At 41.3% G+C, this 26,427-nt stretch overlaps 1 protein-coding gene across 1 annotated transcript; it reads left to right on the top strand.

Annotated features, from left to right (window-relative positions):
- The first annotated feature begins 1,178 nt into the window (after positions 1-1,178).
- On the top strand, positions 1,179-25,544 carry slc16a2 (solute carrier family 16 member 2). Its single transcript, XM_062393997.1, has 7 exons — positions 1,179-2,563; positions 12,928-13,072; positions 13,669-14,167; positions 16,177-16,320; positions 17,501-17,729; positions 19,543-19,815; positions 19,905-25,544. Exons 1-6 carry the CDS (start codon positions 2,140-2,142, stop codon positions 19,797-19,799), a joined length of 1,698 nt encoding a protein of 565 aa, XP_062249981.1. The 5' UTR covers positions 1,179-2,139; the 3' UTR covers positions 19,800-19,815; positions 19,905-25,544.
- Positions 25,545-26,427: the final 883 nt, after the last annotated feature.

The raw sequence follows: 26,427 nt of genomic DNA, 5'->3' as shown, positions 1-26,427 counted from the left end.
AATAAAGATAAAAACAAAGAAACAAAGAAAAAACTGAAAATGGCTGGAGAATTTTTGAATGGGAACATTGGTCCTTATCTACTTGATAATATACTTTTATATATTATTTGGTAGAGAGACCTATAATAATTAATATTATATAAACTGATTTTTATTTTGTGTTTACAATCTTAAACTGCAACTAAAGTGACAAATGCTGATCACTTATGGGAAACACAAAAAATACTGTAAAAAATGCAGTGTTGTTTAGTAGGTAAATATTATGCTATTATTATACTTTTATTAGGTTACATTTCAAAGTAAATGACTGTACATTTCACTCTGCTACATTTATATGACAACTGTGGTAACTGTATACTTTACAGATAAGGACTTTACATACAGATATTATCCTTCCCTTATTAAACATGCACTGATGATGTGGATTAAATCAAATAGCAACAGCTACAACAGTAAAATGCTGATGACACTTTAATCAATGAGTGGTAAGAACCCAGTTATTTACTGTACACTAACATACAGCTCATACAGGCCTTTTCTGCATGAACAGACTTATTGATATTATATACTTATATTTCATTAAGATTTAAATGCTGAATCTTTATGAGTAATAACAAAATTCACACTTTCATATATTGTACAGATGTGATATAACACCAGTGGAGAGAGTAAAGAAAATATCAACTTCTTTGAAATGTGCTGAATTAGAATTGTAAAGTAGCACAAAATGAAATTCTCAAATGAAGTACGGTTTGTGTATTTGTGCTCTAACTCGTGCAGCTTGGTGAGCTACTTTTGCCTCTGTGGTTTTATGGACACGTGCGGAGCCCTTCGATTCTAGAAGCATATACAGTCTGTGCGGAGAACAAGGAACCCGGAAACATGCTGTGCGTGTACAGCTCACGTGGTAAGAATGGAGTTCGTTCATTGGTGGACTGTTTAAACGACACTTTTCCTCTTTTTCTTCATATATGTTTTTAAATCATTATTATTAACGGTATTATTACTTGTATATTTTCAGTTTTCATCTCCGTGTGCTTGGAACATTGTTGGTCTCCATCTTGACGAAGCAGGCACATTTTTTAGGTTGTACATAAATAAATGAAAGAATATAGGGTTGAATGGGTTCAACACCAGGGTCTTCAGCCGGAGGGTCAATCGTTAATTTCCCTTTTCACAGGAAACGGATCAAGTGTAACACACAACGGCCATTCCTTTAAAGTGCAGCGGCTGAACCAACGTGTTTGTCGAGCCTGTGAATAAATAATAACCACAGTAACATTATAACCTACAGTCTTCGACACGATGGAGGACAACGATTTGCGGTAAGTGTCGAGCGAACCCTCCTCGACCTTCCTTTCCTAGCCGAAGACACGTCACTAACAGACGGATAACCACAGCAGAGCAGTCCGAGGAACACTCGGCTCTCTGCGTGAAACCCGATTAGACCCGAAGTGAAAACTCGTCCCAAAGCAGCCGCACGTCTGCGCGGCGGCTCCACCACCTCTGGGTCCAACCCTCCATCCGCCTTGGAGAAGGAGGCGGTGGCGAGACGGTTGACTGACGGGCCGTGGCTGTGTTGACACTCCAGAGCCGAGCCAGCCCCCGGGACCCAGACCGGCCGACATATTCCATCTCGTTTGACAGCACATGAGAGAGGACCAGAGCCGGTTCGTGTCTATAACCACCGCGGGATGCTGCGGTCCCTGCGACGGGTCACGGGACGGTGCGGTGCCGAGGCGGTTGAGCGGACGTGTTCACAGGTTGGTGATTTGTCAGCGTGCAGGGGGAGCCAGAGGAGACGTACATGTATAGCGTGAGTCTCGAGGATTCACAGAGCCACAGGCTCACGTTAAAGGGAAGAATAGGCGGCGCCTGCTAATTCCTGGTCCAAGACAAACATCCGACGACAATGACACTTCCACCGTTCACAGGTCGGAGTTTATTCACTGAAGTTGCCGCTCGGACCGGGGCCACGAGCAGCGTGTGAGCGGCTCTTCCTGCCAGCAGAGGATCGTCTGCCGTCTGACAGATAGCCAATCAAAGCGGGTGTTCCCGTCGGCGCTCTTATGTCAGTGACCTATATCTCATGCATGTGCGCCAAGAGCCCACAGTAACCTCAGCACCACAGCAGACAGCATGGGGATCAACGGGTTAGACAATCAGGCGCAGCCGTCCAGCGGCGAGTGCCGCACGGAGCAGCCGACGGCAGATCCCCAGATGGAGCAGGGGGATGCTCCCCGAGAAGCAGGCGGCGGCAAGAGCGACCAGGGGCCGGGCAGCGAGCGCAAAATCGTACAGGAGGACAGCACCGTGCAGCTGATCGAGGCCGGGTGCAAGCCGCCCGTCTCCCCGGCTTCGGACTCGGAGGCGGGGATGCAGTCGGCGAGAACCGGACACGAGTTTGTCCCACCCGAGGGGGGTTTCGGCTGGCTGGTGGTGCTCGCAGCCACCTGGTGCAACGGGTCCATCTTCGGGATCCAAAACTCTTTTGGCATCCTGCACATGATGCTGGTGAAGGAGCACGCAGACCCAGACGACAAGACGTCTCAGTTCAAAGTGGGTGAGTAACAGTGGCGTGTGTGCGGGAGGTGAAGCAGCGCGTCGCGGGGACACACACAGGTACACTCTGTCCTGGATACACACGCTTGTTTGCAATCTCTGACATGACAAGTTAGGTGTGGAACTTGTGTGTCCACTGGGGGGATCATTGGCGGAAAGTACATCTTCATGAAACAAACACACTTATGTAAGTACCACCAACGGCACAGACTGGTATATTGTGTCACACACGAAAATCAGTCTGACAAAGATGTGGGGCAACACAAAAGTTAATGTGAGTTTAACCTACACATTTAAAGTGGCAGTGTTATATAACACATGTACATCTCAGGTCTTGTTTAGTGTTAATTTATTCTTGCTGTTTTGGAGAGGACAGTCACCAATGTTACTTATTAACACACATTTAACTTACCAGTCGTCTACCTATTTATTCATTAACACCACTGTTATTCTTATTATCTTACCCAGCTTCTGCCAATTGATTTCACTGACATACACATAGTGGCTCACCCCAAAAGGCTGAAATCTATAGATCCAATCCACAGACGTTTAAACACCAAACCAGTGAGCCTGCTTTTCTTGTCACCATCAGTGTTAGTAAAGTCGCTGGAAATATAAATTCCTTCTTTGCCCCAGAAGTTTTTTCCCCCAAATATTTCAATAGAATGTAAGATATTTATCATTGCATCTTTTGTTTCCCTGCATTTTTTTTTCTTTCCCTTTCACTGTATTCATAGGACAATAAGAGCTTCGGGACATTTGTAAAATGTCCCGAAGCTATAGATTAAACCCTGTGACTTTCTTGCCTCATGGAATATAATGCAAGTTAAAGGACATTGCTTTAACCTCATTCCATCAACTGTCATCACTTGTGAAACAATAAAGATGCTGTTGACCACTGTCTCTGGCATACACCAGCAGTGGAAGCCCAGTGTTCAGCCTGCTGTGTCCCTGCATGCATTACATTACATTACATTACATGCCTTTTAGTTGACGCTTTTGTCCAAAGCGACTTACAATTAGTACACTCAACATTCATGAGGGGCCATTTAGGGGTTCAGTATCTTGCCAAGGACACTTCGGCATGCAGATGGGAGAGAGTGGGGTTTGACCGGCAACCTTCATGTTGGAGAACCACCACTCTAACCACTAGGCCACTCCGCATGCCTAACTTTCAATTATAGAAGAGGACAATGACATCCGCCTTTATATAGAAATTACTGATGTAATTTCTAAGGAATGAGGCGGTTCATTGTGGCCAAATAAATAAGTCTCTTGATAAAGATTGAAAACTGTGGAGCAAAGATTGAATACACTGACCCATCAGCGGTTGAATAGGGAACACTTAAGATCTCTAGAGGTTTGTTCCCTTCATTCTATTACATATTAGAGCACTGGCCTCTCGTCTCGGGTCCCTAACTAAGTGAATTGTTATGGGAAAATGGGGCGGACCCTCGCTTTGAGCCAACTGCTACTCCTGATCGAGTGAGAGCTGGTGTAAAGCAGTGTACCCATCAGTTCTGCTCTTACGGGAAAGAAATGTTTTTGTTTTAGGAGGGGAGTAGCAGAGGTGCGTATTTTTCTGCCCTTCCTGTCAAGTCCAACATTCACCAGCAAAGTTTAAGGTCAGGGTGTGGGAAGGGATTATGGTTCTTAGCCAGTTCCCTGGAACAAATTCTACCCTTTGTTATTATCAGTCTAAAGAGAGTTCCAGGGGGAGAGGAAATAAGCCTTGGATACGCTCACTCTTATTTCAGTTGTTTTTGTAGGCCCACTTTAGCATCTTTAATGCCACCGTGGGCATTGTCATCTCTGATCTATGTCGAGGAAATTGCTGCGTCTGTGGTCAGCTTAAGTCTGAGAGCGACAGACACGTCAGGCATGAATTCAAATGGCAGGTGGCTGTCATGTGAAACCACAAACAATCCGTATATTTTCAAGCAACAGAGGGCAGTTGCTATGAAGGAATTTATATTGCTCTTTCAACTCGTTTCCTCAGTTTTAAATCTTGGTCGCTCTTGTTTGTGAAAGGATTAATCATGTAGGCTAAGTGTTGACTCTTCCCTTCAGTAACAGAAGAAAACTGAGAGCTAAGAGCTGCTTATCTGCAAGGCACTTTTACAATTGAGATGCTTTCAGGTTATCCTGTCGAAAAGGGCGCAGTTGGTAAAAGTCCAATCCATATGTGCGGAACGTCTTGAAACAACATGTCCAAGCACTTCACAACAAAATTTCCAAAAGGCCGTAAAGTGAGGATGTGACAAGGAAAGGCAGGGATGTGTTTACCTCTTGATGACAGATTGCCATCAGGTCTTTATGCTGAGCTCAATTATACAGGCTATTTATCAGACAGGGGATTTTCAAAATATCCTGTAGGAGTAACAAGGTGGGGAGTAAGTAAGGTGGGGAGAGGGCTAATAACATTGTCTCTTGAAATAAAAACTTAAGGAAAGGGGGTAAGATAACGAGTTGTAGATGGTTTAGCTTTTCTTGATCACACGTTTCATCCCTGTTGTGCTCACATAGACTTCTGGTATGTTAGGTTGTGTACAGAGTGGAGTTAAAAAAAACTAATTGCAAGCAAGGAATGAGCCCCTTGTGCGATTCAGCGGGGTGCGGTGATGTTTCTGCTACAGCCGAGTTTGCAACTCGGGGAATGCGTGTGAAGGGCAGAAGAAAGGGACTGAGTGAGCAGGTGATTAATTTTTCATTGATCCCTGAAACGATTTCCATCTGCATGCCACTTGTGTGAGACAGATTATTAGGAAGCTTCTTCTGAAACAAAGAAATGAAGGTTCATCCGAACACATTGTTTGTTAAAAAATTTTCGCTGAAGAAGTCCCTAAGCAATACCAACTTCATTCTCACTTTTTTAGTGAATTTTAGTGCCTTGTTCAAAAGCCTTAAGACGAGAGTGACGTAGCTTAGGCTCCATTAGTAACACTAATCCATCACCTAAGGAGTGTTTTCCACTCAAGTTCAGTCTCAAGTGGACAGACAATAAAACTGACTGACAGCAGCATATTGGGCTAGAAGGATTACTCATCTCGTCTATATTGAGCAGGAGAATTTCCCCTTTAATGTTGATAATGTATAAATTACACAATAAACTATACAGGCTCATGAGCAGTTTGCATTTAGGAAAACTGCAGGCTCCACACACACTTACATAACGACACACAAAGTACTTCAGAATAGCTCAAAGTGACTGCAGTAACAGTAGTGTTATACAAATGAAACCAAGTAGATGTTGGCATTTGTTCATATAAAGTTTCCAAAATTGCTCAAGTGTGTTTAAATGTCAGGTTGCGTGTTTGGCTACACAAAGAGGACGTTCCCCCTTTTTGGTGGGACCTTTTCACTGTGTCATTTGTCTTGGCATCATTCATATCAGGCAAGACAATTTTATTTATAAAGCCCCTTTTGGTTTGAGTCCTCTTTACTTTGGGCGCTTTAACTTTGTAGACATTCACATATTCACTAAAAAGCTATAACCCTAGATTAAAGAGAAAAATGCTTTAATGCATCAAGGGGATTAGTGGATGGCCTGGAATTTGAAACAGCATTTTGAACATTATGGGAACCTACAACTTAATTGAAGCACAGGCTCGTAAAATGTATGCAACATTAGTAGCTCTTTAAAAGTGCCATTCTTTTCATTTAGTGGGCAGAGAAACACAGGCTTGATATAATCACAGCACTGTCTTTATCTCTACAATGAGATATTTCATCATATCAGATGTGGTCAACATTCGGTGGCTGACTTTACTTTAAAGACACATATCAACTCAGTAAAAATAACTTTCTAGCCGAGAAGCAAGTGTCTGTCACAAGCGAACTTCTGTAGTCATTAACATACTGCTGTGCTCTGCCGCTCTGAGGCTCCGCTGCTCCAGATTGCTTCAGCAACTCCAGGGGTCGGTGGAAATCCCAGGTTGGCAGATCAGGGAGTACTGTGGCATTTTTGGCATTCCAGTGGGCGGGCAATGGGTTCAAGTCAGATCAGAGTATCTGCAAGCTCCCCACACAAGCAGGTACGCACAGAAAATCAAACACAGGGATTTTTGTTAAATGTGGGTTCATAAGTTCACACATTTATCGATAGGCAGTATTCCAGCAGGTGTAAAAGGAATTAGTGAAGGGGGAAGAAAGTAAATGCTTCTTTCTGACCCAAAGGACTGATAAGAGCTTATCAGGAGTGAACCCCAAGAGCTGGTTGAGGCAGGAAAATCCAGTTGTTTGATGATGTGACCAGTAAACATTAGCATTGATTTCTAATTGATAGTGATTGGTACCAAATTAACAACTCATACAGCATCTAGAGATTCCTGCCATCATTCATTTTTTTCCATGAAATCTTTGTGTTCAACTATTTTACATAGTTAAAGCTTCACTGGGCAACTTTTTAAACCTTCAAACAGGACCTTGATGAAATGTTCCGCTTTCATTCCTACTCCTAACCCCGAACAGTTTGTTTTAATCATTGTAATTTTGGTAGTCGCAGCTTGTTCTGCTAGAATCAGGCCCAGCAAGTTTAAGAGTAATGGCAAACTTTAAATAATAAGACAATACAGCAGCACATTGCCCACCCCTAGCATCTGCTAAGAGCATTTCATGTGGCCATGAGGGAATGGGCTTCCTTACCAGCAAGTCCATGGTCTATGTTCGTGTCACTATTAATGTTACAGACGTATGTCTGAGCTGCTCCCCCCACGACCCGACCCCGGATAAGCGGATGACGATGAGAGTGAGTATGTACAGCTATTGTTACTTTAACTGTTGGTACCCAAGACAGTTTCAAGAAAATGTGTTATGCATTGTTTTGCAGATCGGATATTTCCTCCCTTTCTCTATGGGAAATGGTTTGAGGCACAAACACTGCGCTAGGAAATAATTTAAACAGTTGTTTTGTTTCTGACTGTTTGGGCACATTTGTGTTTATGTTAAATAAATTAATATACAATTTAATGCATGTTTACATTTTTGCAGTTTCTCTCCAAAGATTCACTTTGATTGTTAAACTAATTATTGTTTGCCACTAAATGCAGGGACTTTCTATTCAATAGTTTGGTTTTAGTTGCCAGAGGCTGGAGATGTGTGTCTCTCCTGATAGTCGATACTTTGGAGGTGAATTTGTTTGTACTGCTCAAAGAATTGAAAAATGTAAGAATAAGTCAGCATCAACCCGACTTTCCAGGAACAATGTCCTTGTTACTCAGGATAATCCTCAAAACAGGCTGTGGACGTTTTTCTTTGAAAGCACTTTCATTCTGTCTAAGGGGCTGTAGTAAATCCCTCAGTGCTCAGCTGATCTGAACGTTAACAACCTCCAATTATAGACGAACGTTCCCACTCTGACCTCATAGTTTATTTTCAAAGCCAACGTCTTGGAGCATACGGCCAACACAACAGTCACTATTAGGACTGTTCGATTATGGAAAACAATCATAATCACGATTATTTTGGGCAATATCAAAATCACGATTATTCAAACGATTATGTGCCCTTATTCTGAAGTCTATGCTTTTTTCTTTAAATGACTGGAGCGTGCGCAATAAAGTGAATCACTTCCGGCTCACCGATGACGGCTGCCTGTCTTATTCTTCCATGAAACCAGGATATCGGTGCCTTGGTTATTCAAACCCTTAATGATAGCAACCCTAACACTGTCTGACCGACTGACCGACGCGGTGAAATAAGGGTCCGGTCTGACCGGTCTGAACAGCCAGGCGGGGGCGCACTTGAGAATAGCGGTGCGTGGCGCGGCCGCTACATGGTGTGCTGCTGCTCTTTTTCAACCCTTTTTGTCGATCAAACAGGGACAACTCGCCTCCTTCACTTTACCGCTGCTTGAGAGTGAGTGCCAATCAGCAGAGCCGCTGAATGCTTTGGGGGAAGGACTGAATTGCGCATCTTAAAAAAAAAAGCCAAATAATCGTTTCACCTCGATTATAGTAGTTTGGAGATCGTTTGACCCCATAATCGATTAAATTTCGAGTCTATATCCAAATTATATACTGTGCTGTAGCTGCTACTTAACGACTGTCACAGCAGCATATTGTAAGAGGAGTGTTGAGGTAATTGCTCCGTCACAATCCTGTCAATGTCAGTCCGGAAGGGACTCCGTGACTCACTGTCGGTGCTCTCACAGCAGCAGAAAAGCTGGTTTGTTTGGCATGCAAAACATTTATTAAGATATTTAAGTTGACTGGGGCCAGTTAAAGCTATATGTACCCTTGAACCAGACCAGCCAAAAAAGCCACATGTTCCAGCTTGTGTAGAAATACAGAATGCTAGGAATATTACTCCAACCCGGTGGATTTAGTTGGGTTTGCACATAACAAACAGCATGCATGTACACTATACAGCTTGCACTGCCTAATACAAGCTAAACCTAGTGACCCCGGGTTAAGCTCATGATGCATTAAATGAAAATGCCCCTTTAAAAACCCACAGAGTCTCTCTGCTGCAAGAGGTTTGTCCCGCTAATGTAAAGATGGGTCCTATTGAATCTCTCTGTCTCTTCACTGCTGTCAGACTGGACACACACACACACACACACACACACACACACACACACACACATACACACACACATTATGTTACATTACACAATTGGTCTTTAAATAAGCCAAACTACAGGTGCTAAATGTAAGTGCAACTAAACTCACACACTCGTTCTTCTGTCTTAGTGAGGACATTCACTGGCAAAATGCATTTCCTAGTCCCTAACTTTAGCATTAACCACCACAACTAAATCCCCGGCAAGGTCTATGCTCAACATGGTCCTCACAAAGATATAAATACAAGTACACACATAAACAGTTTCTTTTCATTTTGCGTCAACCCTCCTCGCTGAGTTCATTTCCTTTTGTTCGAAACTGTCCTGAACTAATCTTCTCTAATGAATACACTCTCCTCCTCTGTCTATTCACAGACCTCAGCCTGTGCCAGCGCAGAGAAGAATGGGGCATTGGTGGGTGGGTTGACAGAAAAGAGAAAGAGAAGGTGGAGGAAAACAGGATTGGGTCTGCGGTTTTGTTCGCCTCTGAGTGCACATCAGACCTTGTTATTTTGTAGACAACGTGCTTGTTTTTTCTCTGCACAGTAGCATTGAACCCAGATGCTGTCATGGTCTACTCCACATTGGTCCAGTCAAGAACCTGTGCATGCAGGCTTGAGGAAAAGTAGGACACAGGAACCACATCAACCATTAATTAAGACAGTTGTACTGGTGTTACTGGTACTTAGGTTATCATGTTAACTCAGGGCCAGATTGCTTTCCGCCTTCAGTTCGGGCGACGACACAAGGTACTGAGGGAGCTGGGAAAAGTGTTGAAGAATGAGTTTCTGGAAATTAGGCATTACAGTTTGTCAAGTGTTCCCAGTCCTCAATAATATGTTGTCTTTCCTTCTGTTTGTTTCCATTCACTACTTTGTTCTACATTACTCATACTGTATTTCTCTGGTCCCATCTTCCTGAAAACATTTATTCAGCTAGGGAGAGAAAAATAGGCTGACATACATATATAAGATCCATCCATACTAAACAACTGGCCATATGGTTTTGGACGAGGAGCGGAGAGTTTTGCTGGAGATAGAGGCGAAGAGTCTGAAGTGACAGCACCATCAATAAGACAGAATATGAGAAGCTAGAGAAATACCAGTGAAGGCAAAAGTGATCCCAGTTGTAGAAGCGTGCAGGTCTGTGGCCATTCATTTCTTAGATTCCAGAGGCCTCTAACCCAAACTGAAATCGACCTGATTATGTCAGGAGGCCAGAGTGCAGCGCTTTTTGTTTTTTTTTAGAGATATATACATATGTCATTAAATTTGAATGTCTGCAGGCTTTTCTCTTGGCTCATGTAGAACCGGCCCTCCACGGAATTGGGATGCCTCTATAATCAAGATATATACAACATATGTTTTGCCATTTACACATTTCCGTAACTAGCATAACTGAAACGATTATTGGGCAGAGTTGGGACTCTTTTGAGTGTTTTGCATTGTGTTTTTTTTTTTCTAAGAAGAAATTGTTCTGTCTTGATTCTTGTTGTTCTTGGTTTGTACCCTCATGGTTGAATGCACCTATTGTAAGTCTCTTTGGATAAAAAGCGTCAGCTAAATGAAAATGTAATGTAATGTAATGGTGCTGTTCGTACTGGAACACAGAGTATGTTCTGCCTTCAGGCCAAATACAAGGAGTAAGAAGTCAACATGAATCATGTGAAGTGAAGCATAACATGATATTTTGAAGATCAGTTGTGGAAGGGTTTTGGTTCAGAGTATTAAAGGTGCTATAATCCATGTTTTTATATGGATTAAAGGATTATGTGTAATGTGAAAAGGATTGATTGAAGTGAAAAACAGATTTTAACCCCACTCTGCAGTTACTCTACAGCACCATTGTTTCAGTTTATAGTAATTACCCTATTTGGATTCACCGTTTCGTTTTCAGCCACAGGAAACAGCAGTTTTAAGGGAAAAGGTCTAAAAGTGACTGTACTCTAACCACCCAGCACCAAATAAGAGATAATAAATGAGAAGCTACTGAACAAACAGGCTTTTAACAGATATTTCCCTGAGGATTTGGTGGGTACAGAATGTATCCTCAGAAAAGCATGGGCTAGACGGTTACAGACCACGTTAGCTGATCCAATGTACACCAAATTTAAAGCAGCAGTCCCTGAAGAGATTGCTATCGTGCCATGGGAGATTAAATCTAAAGCCATACCAGGTTCAACAGAAGCCTCTGCCTCCTATTCCCAGGCTCATTTTGAAGGTTGATGTCAGACAGGACCTGTATTTGATCTAATAGGATTTGGTCGGCTAGTGCCTGTGCTTTTGTTGGTTCAAAAACAATTTGATTGGCTGGTACCTCTACTGCCGCATGAAAACCTTTACCATACACAGCCACGATGTAGTTGGGTAGCGCATGACGTCGGCCCACTCAAAGTGAACGAGCACTGTTCCCATTAAAGCCTCCAAAGAATGCGTGTGAGTCCTGCTTTAACGCTCTAGATCAGTGGTGCAAAATGGGGCAATTGTAATGCTAAGGTGCTTATAGGAAGCCAAACCCCAACTCTTTGGCTCATTAAGTAAAGTGGGTTAATCTGATCTCATGCAACGTTGCTACTGATTTCTCCCTCAGTGCTATATGTTTTCATGGCAAGGGTTAAGTAAGAGACGCGTTGGGAGGCCAATGTAAAGAAGATATAAAGCATTTATCTATTTTGCTGTACATTTTGGTGTCAACATGAATCTGAGTTCATAAAGAACATGTAAAACAGTCCTCTCTTGTTTAATTTGATTAAACAAACCATAGGAAGGCTGAGGTGCAGTTCCACCCTTAAATTATACACAATCAGATGTACACAATAATGGTAGTACAGACAACCTCCACAACAATGGCTGTTTGTGTAACGATGCTGATCTTGTGTTTCTTTGTGTGGGTGTATGAACGTGTGTGTGTCTAAGTGGGTGTATCAGTGCATCCACCTGTTTGTCAGTCTGTCTGATCTCTTTCCCGTCTAGCTTTTACATCAGTGTGACCCACAACCCAGACATCATGGTAGACATTAAAGCTACCTTTGCCCCTGGGGGCCAGGACGCAGGCACTTGTTTGTTTGCACTCTAGGGTACACAGTGTCTCTGTTGGATCACTGTGGCTCGTGATGTTTTAACTCTGGTTGGATATTACACCACCAGCCTGAACTGCCAACATTGTTCCACTTTATAATCTGCTTAACCACCATTAAAAAATATTATAGAGTGTGTCCGATGAACAGTACATGATGCAGAGTTACATGAATTTATATTAATAGCATATTATCACATGGTGGAGTGTCAATAAGAGAGGTATTATTATTACTATTTATATTTATATTATCACGATAAATTTCACATTATTATTTCTATCAGGTTTAACGCCAGATTTTTGGTACTGAGTGAAGGTACTGGTTTTAAACTCTTCTTTATAGGCAAACACGTAAAAATCGGAGGACATTTAAACCTCCTCACTGTGCTTGCACAATGCATAAGCTATATATCTATATACAGTATATATATATAACTTTCAAATCAAATCACAATTCAGTCATTATTGTTATTGTTGTGTCCTAATGTATATAATTCAAATCCTTGGAACCCCCTCTCTTCATCATGTAATTGGGGGTTTTAGGAATTTGCTTTTCTTGTGGAAATTGTTGGACAATTACGCACAACAAGGTTTTGTTGTGGCTGTCAGTTGTATTGAATAGAACTGCATCCTTTATTTCCTCCATTTGTTGATTTACAGCCACAACCTTCAGCGTTTCCACGTTACTCTATCAATCTCTTTATCTCCCTTCTCCTCTTCCTCTACAGCCTGGGTCGGGGCCCTGGCCATGGGCATGATCTTCTTCTGTTCCCCAGTGGTCAGCATGTTCACCGACCGCTTTGGCTGCAGGAAGACGGCTGTCTGCGGTGCACTGCTGGCTTTCATAGGCTTGATCAGTACATCCTTTGCAAAGTAAGCTAGTGAACATTTATAGTAGACATCACTTGTTCTAGCCCCAGTTTGTGCTTCTGGTATATTATCATTGCATTTTAGTTACAGAGCTACTATTAGCATTCATTATTCAAAAATAAACAATATTCATTAGTTTCCCAGTTAAGATTTTAACCTGTTTCTCTAGCTTCAAGTGTATTTTCTAACCTAGCAGCTAGAAAAAAACATGTCTCTGCTATTGTGGAGATATATGAATTCATTATTTTGTGCGTATATCTTTTTATCATGTAAATATGTTTTAAAAATAGAAAGTTACATCAATACAGACAATATGAATGTACATAAATGATCAGGAAACGATGTAATGTAACTTCTGGGTTATTTTGGCTGTGATATTATTGACTTATGCCATTTTATATATTTTTTACAGTGGCATGCATCGTGTGTAATCATCTTATTTATACCTCGTTTGAAAGATAATTAAATAATTTAAATCAGAGGAACTAGAGTAAGTGTAATTGAAACATTATCTGCTCCTTGTCAACATCTTATCATCACTTTCGTATTATCTTATCTTCCTTTATCTCTCTTTTTTATTGCTTTACTCTTTATTGCAGCTCCCTCGGCCTTCGTTATTTTACTTACGGAATACTGTTCGGCTGTGGCTCCTCATTCGCGTTCCAGCCCTCGTTGGTCATCCTCGGCCACTACTTTCGTCGACGCCTGGGACTGGCCAATGGCATAGTGACAGCCGGTGCCAGCCTCTTCTCCATGGGCCTCCCAGTTTTCCTCAACAAGGTGGTGGAACCTCTGGGCCTCAGCAGGACCTTCCAGATCCTCAGCCTCTTCATGCTGGTCCAGGCGCTGCTGGCGCTGGCGTTCAGACCTTTAATGCCTGCTGGAGGAGGCATGGGACCCCCGGGCATGGGTCCTGGCTCTGCTGAGCCCCAAACCCAGTCGGGGGCTACTGCTCAGGGTGCGAGCTGTTGGAGCAGGGCTCTATCTGGGTTCAGGAAATACTTCAACCTGCGTGTGTTTCACATTGTGACATATCGGCTGTGGGCGTTTGGAGTGGCTACCGCTGTGCTTGGCTACTTTGTACCGTATATACATCTGGTAAGAACATCTCATGGGCATGTTTGTAGTCGAATTACATGTTGTGTGTTCCTAATTGATATAACGGTAACTAAACTCAGGTGGTACAAACTGTATATCTTCTATCTATCGCAAGTACAAGATAAGTCATATAGCTGTGTTATATTTTCTTACAGTTGATGTTAAAGGAAGATTGAATGTAGAAACTAAGCTTTGTGCACTTAATCGCCCTCCATCTCAGCCGTTCTAGAACATCATCTAATATAGAATACATACCATAACGAAACTGTGAAGCATAGTTTTATAATCATGTATCTGATATAAAAGGATGTTCCTCAGCTGACTTCAGCTGGTGGCAGACAGTCGTTTATTTGTACCATTGGCGGTCTGATGCCATTCATTTTCTGTGACCTCAGGTCTAGGGCGGTGGAATGCATGTTTAATGAGCGATGAAATGGAAGATATCACTGCGTTCTATCATCGTGTTGTGATGAACACACATCTTTTCCATTGACTGGATATAAAGATGGACGACACAATAGCCCCCCGCAAGTGGAGCCAAAGGCTCTCGATTATTACCATTAGCGGCTGGATGCAGTATATCTCATGTCTTCCTCTATTTTATTGGATGTGACATGGGCCATAATTAAACTGCCAAAGCACAGTTTTCCCAATATGGCTTCTGTCAATTTAGGTAGTTCTTATCCCCCCAAAATGTTTTACAAAGTTTGGTTGTTACTTATTAATTGACGCTGTACAAAGACACCTGAGACAACAATGACAAGCAGGTTCTCACTATTGTGACTTCATCCACCATATGCTATTGTAGGCTCTACATGTGCAAAATGGCAGCGTTCGTACCCAGGATATTTTGGCTTCACTTCTGGATAGCGAGAGGAAGACGAGATGCTTTTGCCATCTTTATTTTCAGTCTATGGTCTTACTTAGCTTATTAACTAACATCTGCTCACACGCTATATATCTACTTAGCTGCTCAGATTACAAACAGATCTTCATTACCACTCCTGACAATGCACTGTCCATGACTTGTACACTACAGCGCAAGTTTGTTTGCTTTGTCTCTTATTCCCCCTGCTGGGACTCAGCTGCTGTGATGGAAAGTGATATGTGTGATATTCTCCTTAAAGTTCTTGTTTTTATTTCACGTATTTATAAAAATAATTGACGATAAAATTTAAATAACACTGATGTTGTTTTCGTCAGCAAACATTTATAACTAGATGATAATGGTATAGTAATTTTTTTGTTCAAGAACAAGAGTCAGCTGCAAAATACTTTTGGAAATTCTCCACACGAACTATGACTTACTTTGGTGTGAGATAGGGATGGATGAGGATGGAAGTGTAAATCTGTAGCGTGGAGCTGTGAAGTTGATCTCCCTCCATCCAGATGTCGGACGTTCCAGCTCCGGCCTCCCTCTGTCAGGTCTGTTGTTTCAGGCCCGGGCCCAGATGTAAACACAGCCCCGGCCTTTGTATCGGCTCACCCACCTCAGGAAACCTCTCCTGTATGGCCTCTCTGTATCCCTAAACATGCCTATCCTATGGCCATTGATGAATGTAGAGCCCTTCAAAGGAGAGCAAATATTTCACAGGGACCAGCTTTTTCAGGAAAGACTTCAGAGGGTGGTTTCATGTTTTGGATCTGAATTGAGGGTCAGGGCTGAGGGGAGTTGGAGGCTCTGACATATATGCGTCGGGTCTCGCTCTCCTGCTGTTCCAAAGGTCGGCGGATGAAGACATTTTGTTATTGTTAGACTGTAGCTTTGGGGTTATGGATGGACAACTCCGCCGTTCCACAGAACACACACCCATTTACCGACTTCACTGATTTCATAGCAACTCAGAACAAAACCATGTGAAAAAAGCTCACCAGCAGGTTTTGTGGTGTCTTTGTTTGCTCATACATTATTGGCAGCTTGGGAGTGTTTTCTCCTGCAGCGTTATCCACTGTTGCAAGCAGCCAAATCTCACACAGCACTGTGTCTGTTTTTCTCTTTCATGTCTCAGATGAACTTTGTGAAGGAGCGCTTCGAGGGGACCGAGAAGGATTGGGTTCTCCTGGTTTGCATAGGAGCTTCGTCTGGGGTGGGACGCCTTGCTTTCGGAAAGATCGGAGACCTCATTCCAGGCCTTCAAAAGATCTACATGCAGGTGCGGAAATTAAACATCTGCACACTAACTTTAACCTGAAACAGGAGACATCTTTGAGCTAACTAGTAACACGTGTGCTTTGTTTGTTATTCAGACCCTGTGTTCCCTGGCACCCACATTAAGCCAATAGTTTTTTATATAATACAATAACAGGCTGATTGGGATTTACTGATTGAAACTTGTTTATTATATATGTGCAGTTAGAGTTATTTGGTGGATGGTAATGGCTTATTAGGCAGAAGATAAACATGACTCAGACACTTTTTGCACTTATAGAGTCTTTCTTAGAATTACACACTTTGTTAACGCAAAAGGAGATTCAGTCCTGGGTTAATAAAAGAGGGAAAAGCAGTTCAGAGCAGTTTTAGACGAGAAAACAACAAGTGTGTAATACCTACTTCCTGTTAACATCCAGATAATCCTTCATTGTATGGTTTAGCAAAGGGATATTAAGTCTTAGGCTGATTAAAACCTAAATACCTCAATATTGCCTGACATTTATGGACTAAATGCAGATGTCTGTAAACATATTGATACACCAAAACAATATGTTTAGACTTCCCTTTTGGCACTTTGGTCCATATAGATTGTGCAGAGATGATATTTGATGATTTAAGGATAAGGACATCATGTTTAAATACATTAAAATAAGAATATGTTTGCAGTGTTCAGCTCAGTAGTTTCTCTCCTGCTGGCTAAAGAATCAGAAAGTATAAAGCACGCTCATCCAATTTTAATAAACACTAGGTCCTGGACAGAAGTGACGTAAACCAGAAGTGGAGAACTGTCCGCACACCAGTTCATGCTCCCACAAACCTTTATATTTTACCAGGTAGGTAAAGTTTTGGGATGACCAGGCCTGTGCAAAAAACGTTACCTACCACGTTGGTGGAATACAAAAGTTTGTGGGAGCATCAACTGAAAGATAAAGAAACACACTGAGTTTAATGGTTATTGGGGGGGAGTTTTAATTGCATAAATGTGCCCGACTTTTTACCAGTTACTCCAACTTTAATATGTCGGTCTTCTTAAAGCTTGAGGTGGTTGTCTCTCTGTATTCTACCCTCATTGACTAACGTCAGCACTGCGGAAATGAACGAGTGGGCAAACATTAATTAAATACAGTACCACATGAAAATATAAATGCATAAATAGCTCATCCTCTCACTGTACTTTTCAGGTGGTGTCCTTCATCGCTCTTGGCCTGATGTCCATTTTGATTCCTCAATGCCATGCGTTTGAGGCGCTGGCGGTAGTGTGTGTGTTCCTGGGCTTGTGTGACGGCTGCTTCCTCACAATGATGGCGCCCATAGCTTTCGAGCTGGTCGGGCCCATGAAGGCCTCACAGGCCATAGGATACCTGCTGGGCCTCATGGCTCTTCCCATGACGGCGGGTCCACCCATCGCTGGTGAGTAGCTGGCTCTTTTTCCTATTTTTGGAAATTAACACCGATTTATACAGAACATCCCATAAGGAACTCATATCCTGTGGTCCGACTTTGGCAGGAACAAGGCACAGTAAGTTGAAATATATAACAGAGAAAAACAGGAGAACAAAGATTGAAAAAATGTGTATGAGCAAAATGTATGGCAGGATTATTTGTGCTGCACATTGTGTCTAGAGAGGTTTTGGCTTGTAGCCAACTCCAGGTAGTCTCCAGGGATTTGTCCTGAGAGAGAAAACCTTGGATGTCAGAGAACAATCTGTCCAATCTTGGAGCAGATCTGGATCCGAGGGCAGATCATTTGGTTACTTTTTAACATTGCAAGATAGAGCGTTGCTAAACAATCTCTTTGATGTCTAAGAGAATATTTCCCGGATCTTAATGAAAAAAAAAACAATGAACATCCCAGATCTTGATCCCTGCCCAATTGGACTGGGTTTTTCCATGAACCATACTGCATCCTTTACACCAATGTTAGTGATATCCATCTAGTTGTTTTTGTTTAATCTTGCTTAAAAACGCACAAACTAAACAAACAACAAAGGGATAAGGGTAACCATAATAAGTTTTTTTTTTATTTAGCATAAGCTTTTTTTTAGCTCTTTTCATCTTTTGCTGTATTTTGTTGAAAACATGTAAAAAAAACAAAAATATTATTCACAATTTCAGAAGCATGGAAAATAGTTTGTTTTCATGTGACCAATATTTATTTTAGCAGAAAAACAGCACGTTCGGCACGTTTGGCAGCAGAAACCTTTATGCTGTAAAAATGGTAGATTAGAGATAAATCTGCAATTACCTTGTACCTTTGCTTGCTGCTCCCTGTTCCTGCACATATGTCTGAAATGTGTCATTAACTGCAGTCAGATAATAGGCTTTACAGCATCCAGTGCATGTCGGATGCTACTGTAATAGGCTAACCAGCAAATGATTGCACTATTTCGTGGTTACATTTTGTGTATGATTACCGTACAGCCTCTTTCTGACTCTGGCTTTATCTCCTGCAGTTAAACCAACATGAAGCTGGCAGGATGCAGACTTTTATAATGTAGAGTAAACATACTGGATAATGTGATGCATCATATCATACTTATCTTTGACTAAATATAAAAAATGCATACATTACCTCTACATTCGATAGAAAGGGCTGAATAATATTATCCCTGTATAAACATATGTGCTTCTGTACAGTACGTCCTATTCACCAGCAAGAATGTGTACACAACAAGCAACAATGTATGCACTCACCCCTCCCAGTGGTCTCATGTCACAAGCTCAGTGCGGTAAACTTGTTGACCTTGTTCTGTCAGTGCACTGTGGGAATAGTTTTTTTGTTTTTACACACATGGGGATAAATACACATGTTCATCAGCAGTAGCATCAAAACCAGGAGCATTGACGGATTTCTATGGAAATAGACTATATAGTGTTTTTATGGCAGTTTTAGGGAGCAGACATTTCTGTCCCAAATTTGCTCAGAGGGAGTATTTTAAAGGAGTCCTAAAGGTTAAAGATAAGTTGAAGTAAAAAACAAACAAATTTGGTTATAATTCAAATGTTTGACAGAATTATTGTGGCTAAATATTGTGTGGTACATAATGTTATAATAAAATTTAGCTTACTTTCTTGAATTGGACTGTGAACTTTCTGACTATAGCAAAAATGATTAGCCAAAACAAATAAATAAATGTGTCAGGGTGTGAATTCAATAGCAGGATGTGACTCACTTTGTCTACATCCATAACATTTATTGTCTCCTCCTGCCACCACTGCCCAGGTCTCCTACATGATTACTTTGGGAACTACACAGTAGCCTTCTCCCTGGCTGGGGTGCCTCCTATGGTGGGGGCCGTGGTGCTGTTCTTTGTGCCCCTGATGCACTCCAGGCTCCAGCGAGGCAAGGCCGGGGCATCACCAGAGGAGACGTCCACCACCGCCCACATGTTGCCCACCACGCCACAAGCAGAGGAGCCAAAGAGCTGCACCAATGGAGACATCCTCCCCGGCTACACTGACGTAGAGACCCACATCTGAGTCGCACTGTACAAAGGTTACAAACATTTACATTTGATAACTGTCGTGCACATGCCTAGAATCTACATTTCCCTTCACGTTTCCTTTCCTTTTGTTTTTTCTCAGGGATTCAGCCCACCAGCACCTTTTCTCATCCTTCGCTCCTCACAACCAGAGCTCTCAACCATGGACTTCTGTTTGCTGACCTTAGCCCTCATTGGCTGTTTTGTTATTATTACATGGAGAGAAGTGGAAAAGGGCACTCTGGCTACAAACTGCAGAAAGGGCAAAAAACAGGTGCATCAGGGTAGTATGATGGACACATTTAGGGAGGATAAGCACAACAAAGTCTTTACTCTGATTTTTTCATCAGTGGGGACTCTGTAGTAATATAAACTTTACCTCCAAGAGGAAAGAAAGGAATAGATTTTACCTGACAGTGGTAGTTTCTGATTTCACAGCAAGTTTGACCAGAAATATATTATATTACATATATTTTCTTGTCATAAAAATGAAGAATAGTCATATTTATGACTAAAAATGACTATTCTTTGTTTTAGATTCCTTGTAAACCCATTGTGAGGTATATAAAAAATGAACAAGTGAAGGGATAAATTCTCAATTTCTTTACGTAGTACCTCATGCATCAAAGTTTTCTCAACACACTGCAGGTTTTACTTTATTCTACTGTTTTCTGCTGAGCCAGCGACAAGAGAAACATATGTACAGTACATGTTGTAAATGTCAGTTGAAAGTTCCTCTGAGAGATCAACAACCAGACACAATCACCTCAGTTCAACTGCACACTGTTCCAAACCGTGCTCAAAGGGTCTCAAACTCAACTACTCAACCATCCTGCCTGCACGGGAGACACATATGTGACTTAGGCAGCTGCTGATTCCACTGATTTATTTGCCACGGACTTGTGTGTTAGATCTTCCAGTGTTATATTATAGGTCAGTTCACTCAGAGGTGAGCAGTGAGATCAGTGCATCTCCTACACGGATCACCGAGAGGAAACACCACAGTCGATACAAGGTCAGCCTTAACTTTCAGCTTTCGATTACGTTTGCTTCTCCAATAATTCAACACTTCATTTGTCTTATTGGCCTTTAAAATCTTTAGTAGGGTGCTAGATAAATCTACATGAACTGTTTGCTATGAATAGTTTTTTAGTGTGCACACTGTCTACTCATATTAGTAGAAAAAGCTGGAATCAAGCAGGCCTCATGGCAGATAGACGATTGTCCTTAACTTTAGATTTTCATCATAATAACAAAAGGCATTTTTGGACATTTTTTATCTTGAGTTATCCTGTGTATGAATGAGTGTCTGTGTGAGTACTTGTTTTTGTTGCCACTTTAGGACCTTTTCCTGCATAAAGACTGACCTCGTCAGGACCAGTAGACCTCATGGGGACCACAGCTTGGTCCTGATGGGGCAAAACTGAATTTTTGAGCCTCTGGTTAAGGTTAGAGTTAATATGTGAATGGTGGTTAGATTAAGGTAAGGGTTGATTATGAATTGTTCATGGTAAAGGTTAGGAATAAAGTCCACCACGATTTAAAGTCGTTGCAGAGTCCTAGTCAGGATGGCTGCACAAAAAAAACCTGTGTGCGTTTGTGTGTGTGCGTGTACATGGGCACGTGTGTGTCTGTGTGCGACACCTGTGCATCTGAATTAGTAGTAGAGGCAGTTCTGTAATATGAAACTACGATGTTACAGTCTGTTGATAAGAAGGGGACTTCTGAGATTAAAACTGCCAAACGGCCACTTCACAGAAACAATGAATCTGCTGCTGTAGTTTAGTCTAATCATGAGCACCTCCATCACTGTGTCAGCAGCTGTGAAACAGAACGTTACAGCCTGCTGTCTTAGATTACAATGGACTCTAATGAACAGATGTGAAGTAGAGCTGCAATAATGGACAGTTTTTAGTGTTTTGAGTTTGGGTTACACTCTTTATTATCTGCGTAGCTGAATACCAGTGGGGGGTGGGGGGGGTGTAGTAGGAACAGGGAAAAGGAAACGCCCTGGTGTTGAGGTGGTATTCCTTTCTTTCAACGCCCCGTGTTGCTTTCACTGCCATTATTCAGTCTGTGTTACAACACTTAAGGACCGTACAGCTACACAAACCTTACTGCTGGGTGTAGCTTTTTTTGGTGTGTGTTTGTGTTTTGGGATGATGACGCCAGATTACAAACTGTTCTGAATAGGAAACACTTATACCTCAGTGATCAATCAATCAATCATTCCTCAGCTGTTTAGGTGTGAACGCTTGGACATTCTTCATTATCTTTGTGGTTTGTTGATGCAGTCTGAGTCTTAAAACCATTAAGTTGCCAAATGCTAGTTTTTTTTTCACATCCTCTGAACAAAGCTCATTAGTGTCCGTTTAAGCTTTATGAAAAACTGACTTCCCTTCCTCATGATCAGTTGGTGCAAGATATATCCTTCCCATTGTGTTTTTGCCTTTCCATCCATTTGGCCTGATGTTTTTCATCATTTACTACGGAATTTCTAGTTGTCAGTTGCTGTAGCTTGTCTTTATCACGGCCTGATTTCCTTGTCTGCAATTCAAAATGCAGTTAATTTAAAATGTCTAAAATTCTTAACTGAAGTGCGGTGGTATTTAACCATGAGCAGTGGCAACTTTTAATTGTTAACTGGTTGTTTAAAAGCAAAATCACAGACCTCTAATTTGACTGAGGCAGTGTTAAAATCTCTTTGCAGCACAGATGTTAATTTGTAGCTGCACAGAAAAAGGTAGGGAATCATTAAAGCTACGGGCTGCGTGAGTGGTTCAACTACCAGCTATATAAGCTAACCAATATCATACATTGTGATCACAAGTTAGCTTTATTTCAATTTAGCCAAATTGAGATTCATCATCTTTCAACTCCTGTTAAATCTTCAAAAATCACTTAAAATGATGTATGGCTAACTTCCTGCCTATTAAACAATAGGCAGAGCTAAACATGATAGTTTTATTTTTGTGATAAGAAGGTTGCAGGAGATGCTTTTTAAACTACACAACTGCTTGGAAAATGAGTAGCCCATTAACCTAATAGCTGATTTTTTTGTCATTTCAACCCACAATTTAAAGATGATGATATTTTGTTTCATCAGAGGATAAATAGGTTAAATTGTTTGCTGTATCCTCACATTCTGCTGGTTTGCACAGCCTTTCCCCAGTGAACGCATAGCGTTGCATGTTACTGACATGTTGCACTAGTTTACTAGTTTGCTGAACTAGACACACGTGTGACAGAATCTAGCAAATGAACTAGTGAATGAAAAGTCCGCAGGGGACTTTAAACCTCTGGCAGCCATATTGGACAACCTCAGCTGCTATAGGCTGAATGTGTTTCTATGAATGAAACAAATCCGTCTAAAACGAAAATTCTCTAGAGTCATTTGATTTAAATGTGTTATTATTATCACTGTGAACTAATAATTTCTTTTTGTGTTGAACATGTCGCCTCGTTATCATCCGCTGTTGTTTTGTAAAACACATTTTGGAAGAGACAAGGAATAAAAACAAGACATTTGAGTTACTATTCTGCCTTATAGATAAACCAGAGCGTGTAGCTACAGATTGGAGTCAAAACAGCAAAGCCTATAAAACGTTTTTAAGATCTAAATGTGACTTTTTACTTCTTATTTTTCTGTTTAGTTTATGGTTATTTTCTGTTCTGAATCTATCTGAAAAAGCTTAGTTACTTAGTTTCAGTAGAGTCGGCCCTGGATTCTGGTCAGAACCAGCTGAGGCTCCTTTTTAACTCTACTGTAGATTAAAATAGATTAAACTGATATATGTATACCAACATATGTACTTTACACTTTTTTTTTTATTAAACATAAACAGTTTTAATATGTTCTATGATTTTTTGGGGGTTGTGTTTTAATGATATAATTCAAAGACTACTGGAAAAAAAGATGAACTGTTAGTGAGTTGTATCTAAAAGTGAAGGAGCTGGTTGCATGAAGAATGATTCAATACATGTGATTGGTATTTGCCAGATTTTTGGGCTTGTGGTCCTGCAACTACTTCTCTTCCTGAAGTCTAAACACAAAACCATGGATGTTTGACTTTGACTCCCGAGTTTTTGTTTCAGGAAAAGCTAAATCCGTCGTAGAGCTCCTTCTATGTTAACCAACATGTATCACACTAACACTCATTTAGTACTTAGTTACTTAACACTTTTTTATCACTAGGAAGTTTTAGGACTCTTCATTGTTTTGCCTGACAATCAAAGCTTCTTATTTCTCTTCTGGTGCTGCTTACGACACACATTACACAGGTCAGAGATAAATATTGGCACATTAAACACATCAGGCTTCACATGAATAAAAACAGGCTTCTGTTAAAGGTTCAGTGTGAAGGATTTAGTGACATCTATTGGTCAGGTTGCATGTTGCAGCTGAATGCCCCTCACTTTTACTCTCCCCTTGAAAGAGAACCTGTGGTAGCCTTCAGTTGTCATAAAAACTCAAAAGGTGTTTAGTTTGTCTGGTCTGGGCTACTGTAAAAAAACATGGCGGCCTCCGTAGAGAGGACGCACTCCTGATTTAAATATAAAGTATTTAAATACAAAGGGCTCATTCAAGGGTAAAGAAAACCACAATTTGTACAGTTTAGATGAATCACACAGGTGATTACCTTATATAACATTTCAGCTAATAGATCCCTTTCACCTAAATCTTACACACTGGACCATTAAACCCTGTTTCTAAGCGTGATTTAGTTTCTCAGTTGTTTCAAGCATTGACTTTAAAGTTTGTAATATCTTATTCCACTGCAGCGTCATTTCATTCAGCATTAACTTCAATTTATTGCTGATAATCTTTCTTTCAAAACCTGACTTCTCCGTTGTAACGCCATTAGGCTTTTCCACTGGCAGGAGAGGAAAAAAAGAAAAACCCCACGATTATTCTGCTCTCAGATGTGCCATTTTAACCGCTCCTCTGACCTCAGTTTCCGCTCACACTCTAACTGCTTTGCTTTTCCTCCAAACCACACATGCAGCATGTGACTGCGGAGGGTCTGTACATTATGAGGCTGAGAGGTGATTTGCGAAAGAACAACTCAACAACTCAGATTCGGCCATGGACCACTTCAGCCCTCGATATGTTTCTGGCTCTGCTCCCAGCATCATAAATCTCTGTTCATTTTACTTAAGTCACATTTTTATCACACCTGGATCACTTAAATAATGCATAGACCTTTTTATATGCTGTTCTAGAAACCCTGTATTTTTCATGCATATCTGTCATCATCTAGACTGTATAGGCGTTGTGTTTTCTCAGCCGTAAATCCCCTGACTTTTGCAGGTGATATATTCTCATTTACATTTGTGCTCGGCCTCGGTGCAAAGCTCAGCCCAGGCCTTCCCACAGCCTTATATGTTTAGGTCATATTTCAATGCAGGGCTCTGCTAAACTTTCCTCCTCTAACCTCCAGTAAGGCTGCTGCAGTTTAACCTCTATTGCCTCCCCTTCCTTTCTTAAGCTACAAGCTTCTGTCCTCGCACCACAACTACTGTACCTTTTTTGTAAGAATATATATTCCTGTTTCACGTCATTTTACAAAAAAATAAAAAAACTTCTAACAAGGCCAGTGGCGTCACTACATCTGAAATCAAGTCATGCTGCTAGGAAATAATTTATGTAATCTGTGTTTTTGTCAAAGTAATTTTGGATCTGTATCATAAAATGGCACATTTTTTCTATTAAACCAACAATAAAGATGTAACATGAAAACAATCCATGTGGTCTTTTGTTGGTCATATGTTTTCAGTCCTCGACTGCTCCACTTCCACATGAGCTGCTGCAGGCACTCAGGTGTTTTTAGACATGCAGGCACTTTGAGATTAAGTCCAGGCTGTACCTTAAATGCATGAAAGACTCGGCTCATTCAGAACAGAAATGTAATACTCCGCTGCAGCTGTGCTGGGATACACTGAATGTGTCCTTGAATGTGTGATCTCCTCATTATCACCACAGCAACATGGCTGGGTGTAGTCAGGCATCAAGTCCTCGCTTGACTCCCTCTCGCCCTGTTTACCATCAGTAAATCACAGCCACTGATTCTCAGTCTTATATCACACAAGTCCCTGAATCTCCCAGGCAGTGGAGCTCTTTATGTACACACAGGGAACTATCGCATGTGACAAGGTAAAGAACAAAATCACTGGCGATAAATAAGGAGTAAAACAATGAGGAACGATCTTTACTGGAGATAATACACTAAAGACATAATGTCGAGCCTGAACTCCTTTACTCAACCATTAGACCTCTACTGATTCCTTCTTTTTTCAGCAAATGCTCAAGATTCAGAAACTCACAGGAAACAAATACCTGTGTACTAGATTAACAGTATTTTTACTCCAACATAATTCAGTTCCATATCAGAAAGCAAAAATGAAATTGTTTCTACAGCACAGGGAGGCATCACACAGCTTGCTGTATTTTTATAGTTAAAGAATGAATGCTCTCAGTTGTTTGGGTACAGATTGTACAAATGCAGGCTTCAGTCATTTCACTGTATGTTTGTGAGTGTACATGACAGCCAGTAGGTGTCACCATACCACTGGTCTGCGATAACTAATGTAACACTGTGGATTGACCAGTAGGGGTCCTCCCCTCC

This window comes from Platichthys flesus, chromosome 8 (assembly GCF_949316205.1).
Source record: "Platichthys flesus chromosome 8, fPlaFle2.1, whole genome shotgun sequence".
NCBI classification, from domain to species: domain Eukaryota; kingdom Metazoa; phylum Chordata; class Actinopteri; order Pleuronectiformes; family Pleuronectidae; genus Platichthys; species Platichthys flesus.
Note: the sequence above shows the minus strand (reverse complement) of the source record. Positions and strands in the feature narration are given on the sequence as shown.

Coding starts and splice junctions, on each gene's coding strand:
- slc16a2 (XM_062393997.1), top strand. CDS start 2,140: ATGGGGATCAACGGGTTAGACAATCAGGCGCAGCCGTCCAGCGGCGAG. Junction 13,073..13,668: donor ATCAGTACATCCTTTGCAAA/GTAAGCTAGTGA, acceptor TCTTTATTGCAG/CTCCCTCGGCCTTCGTTATT. Junction 14,168..16,176: donor TTGTACCGTATATACATCTG/GTAAGAACATCT, acceptor TTCATGTCTCAG/ATGAACTTTGTGAAGGAGCG.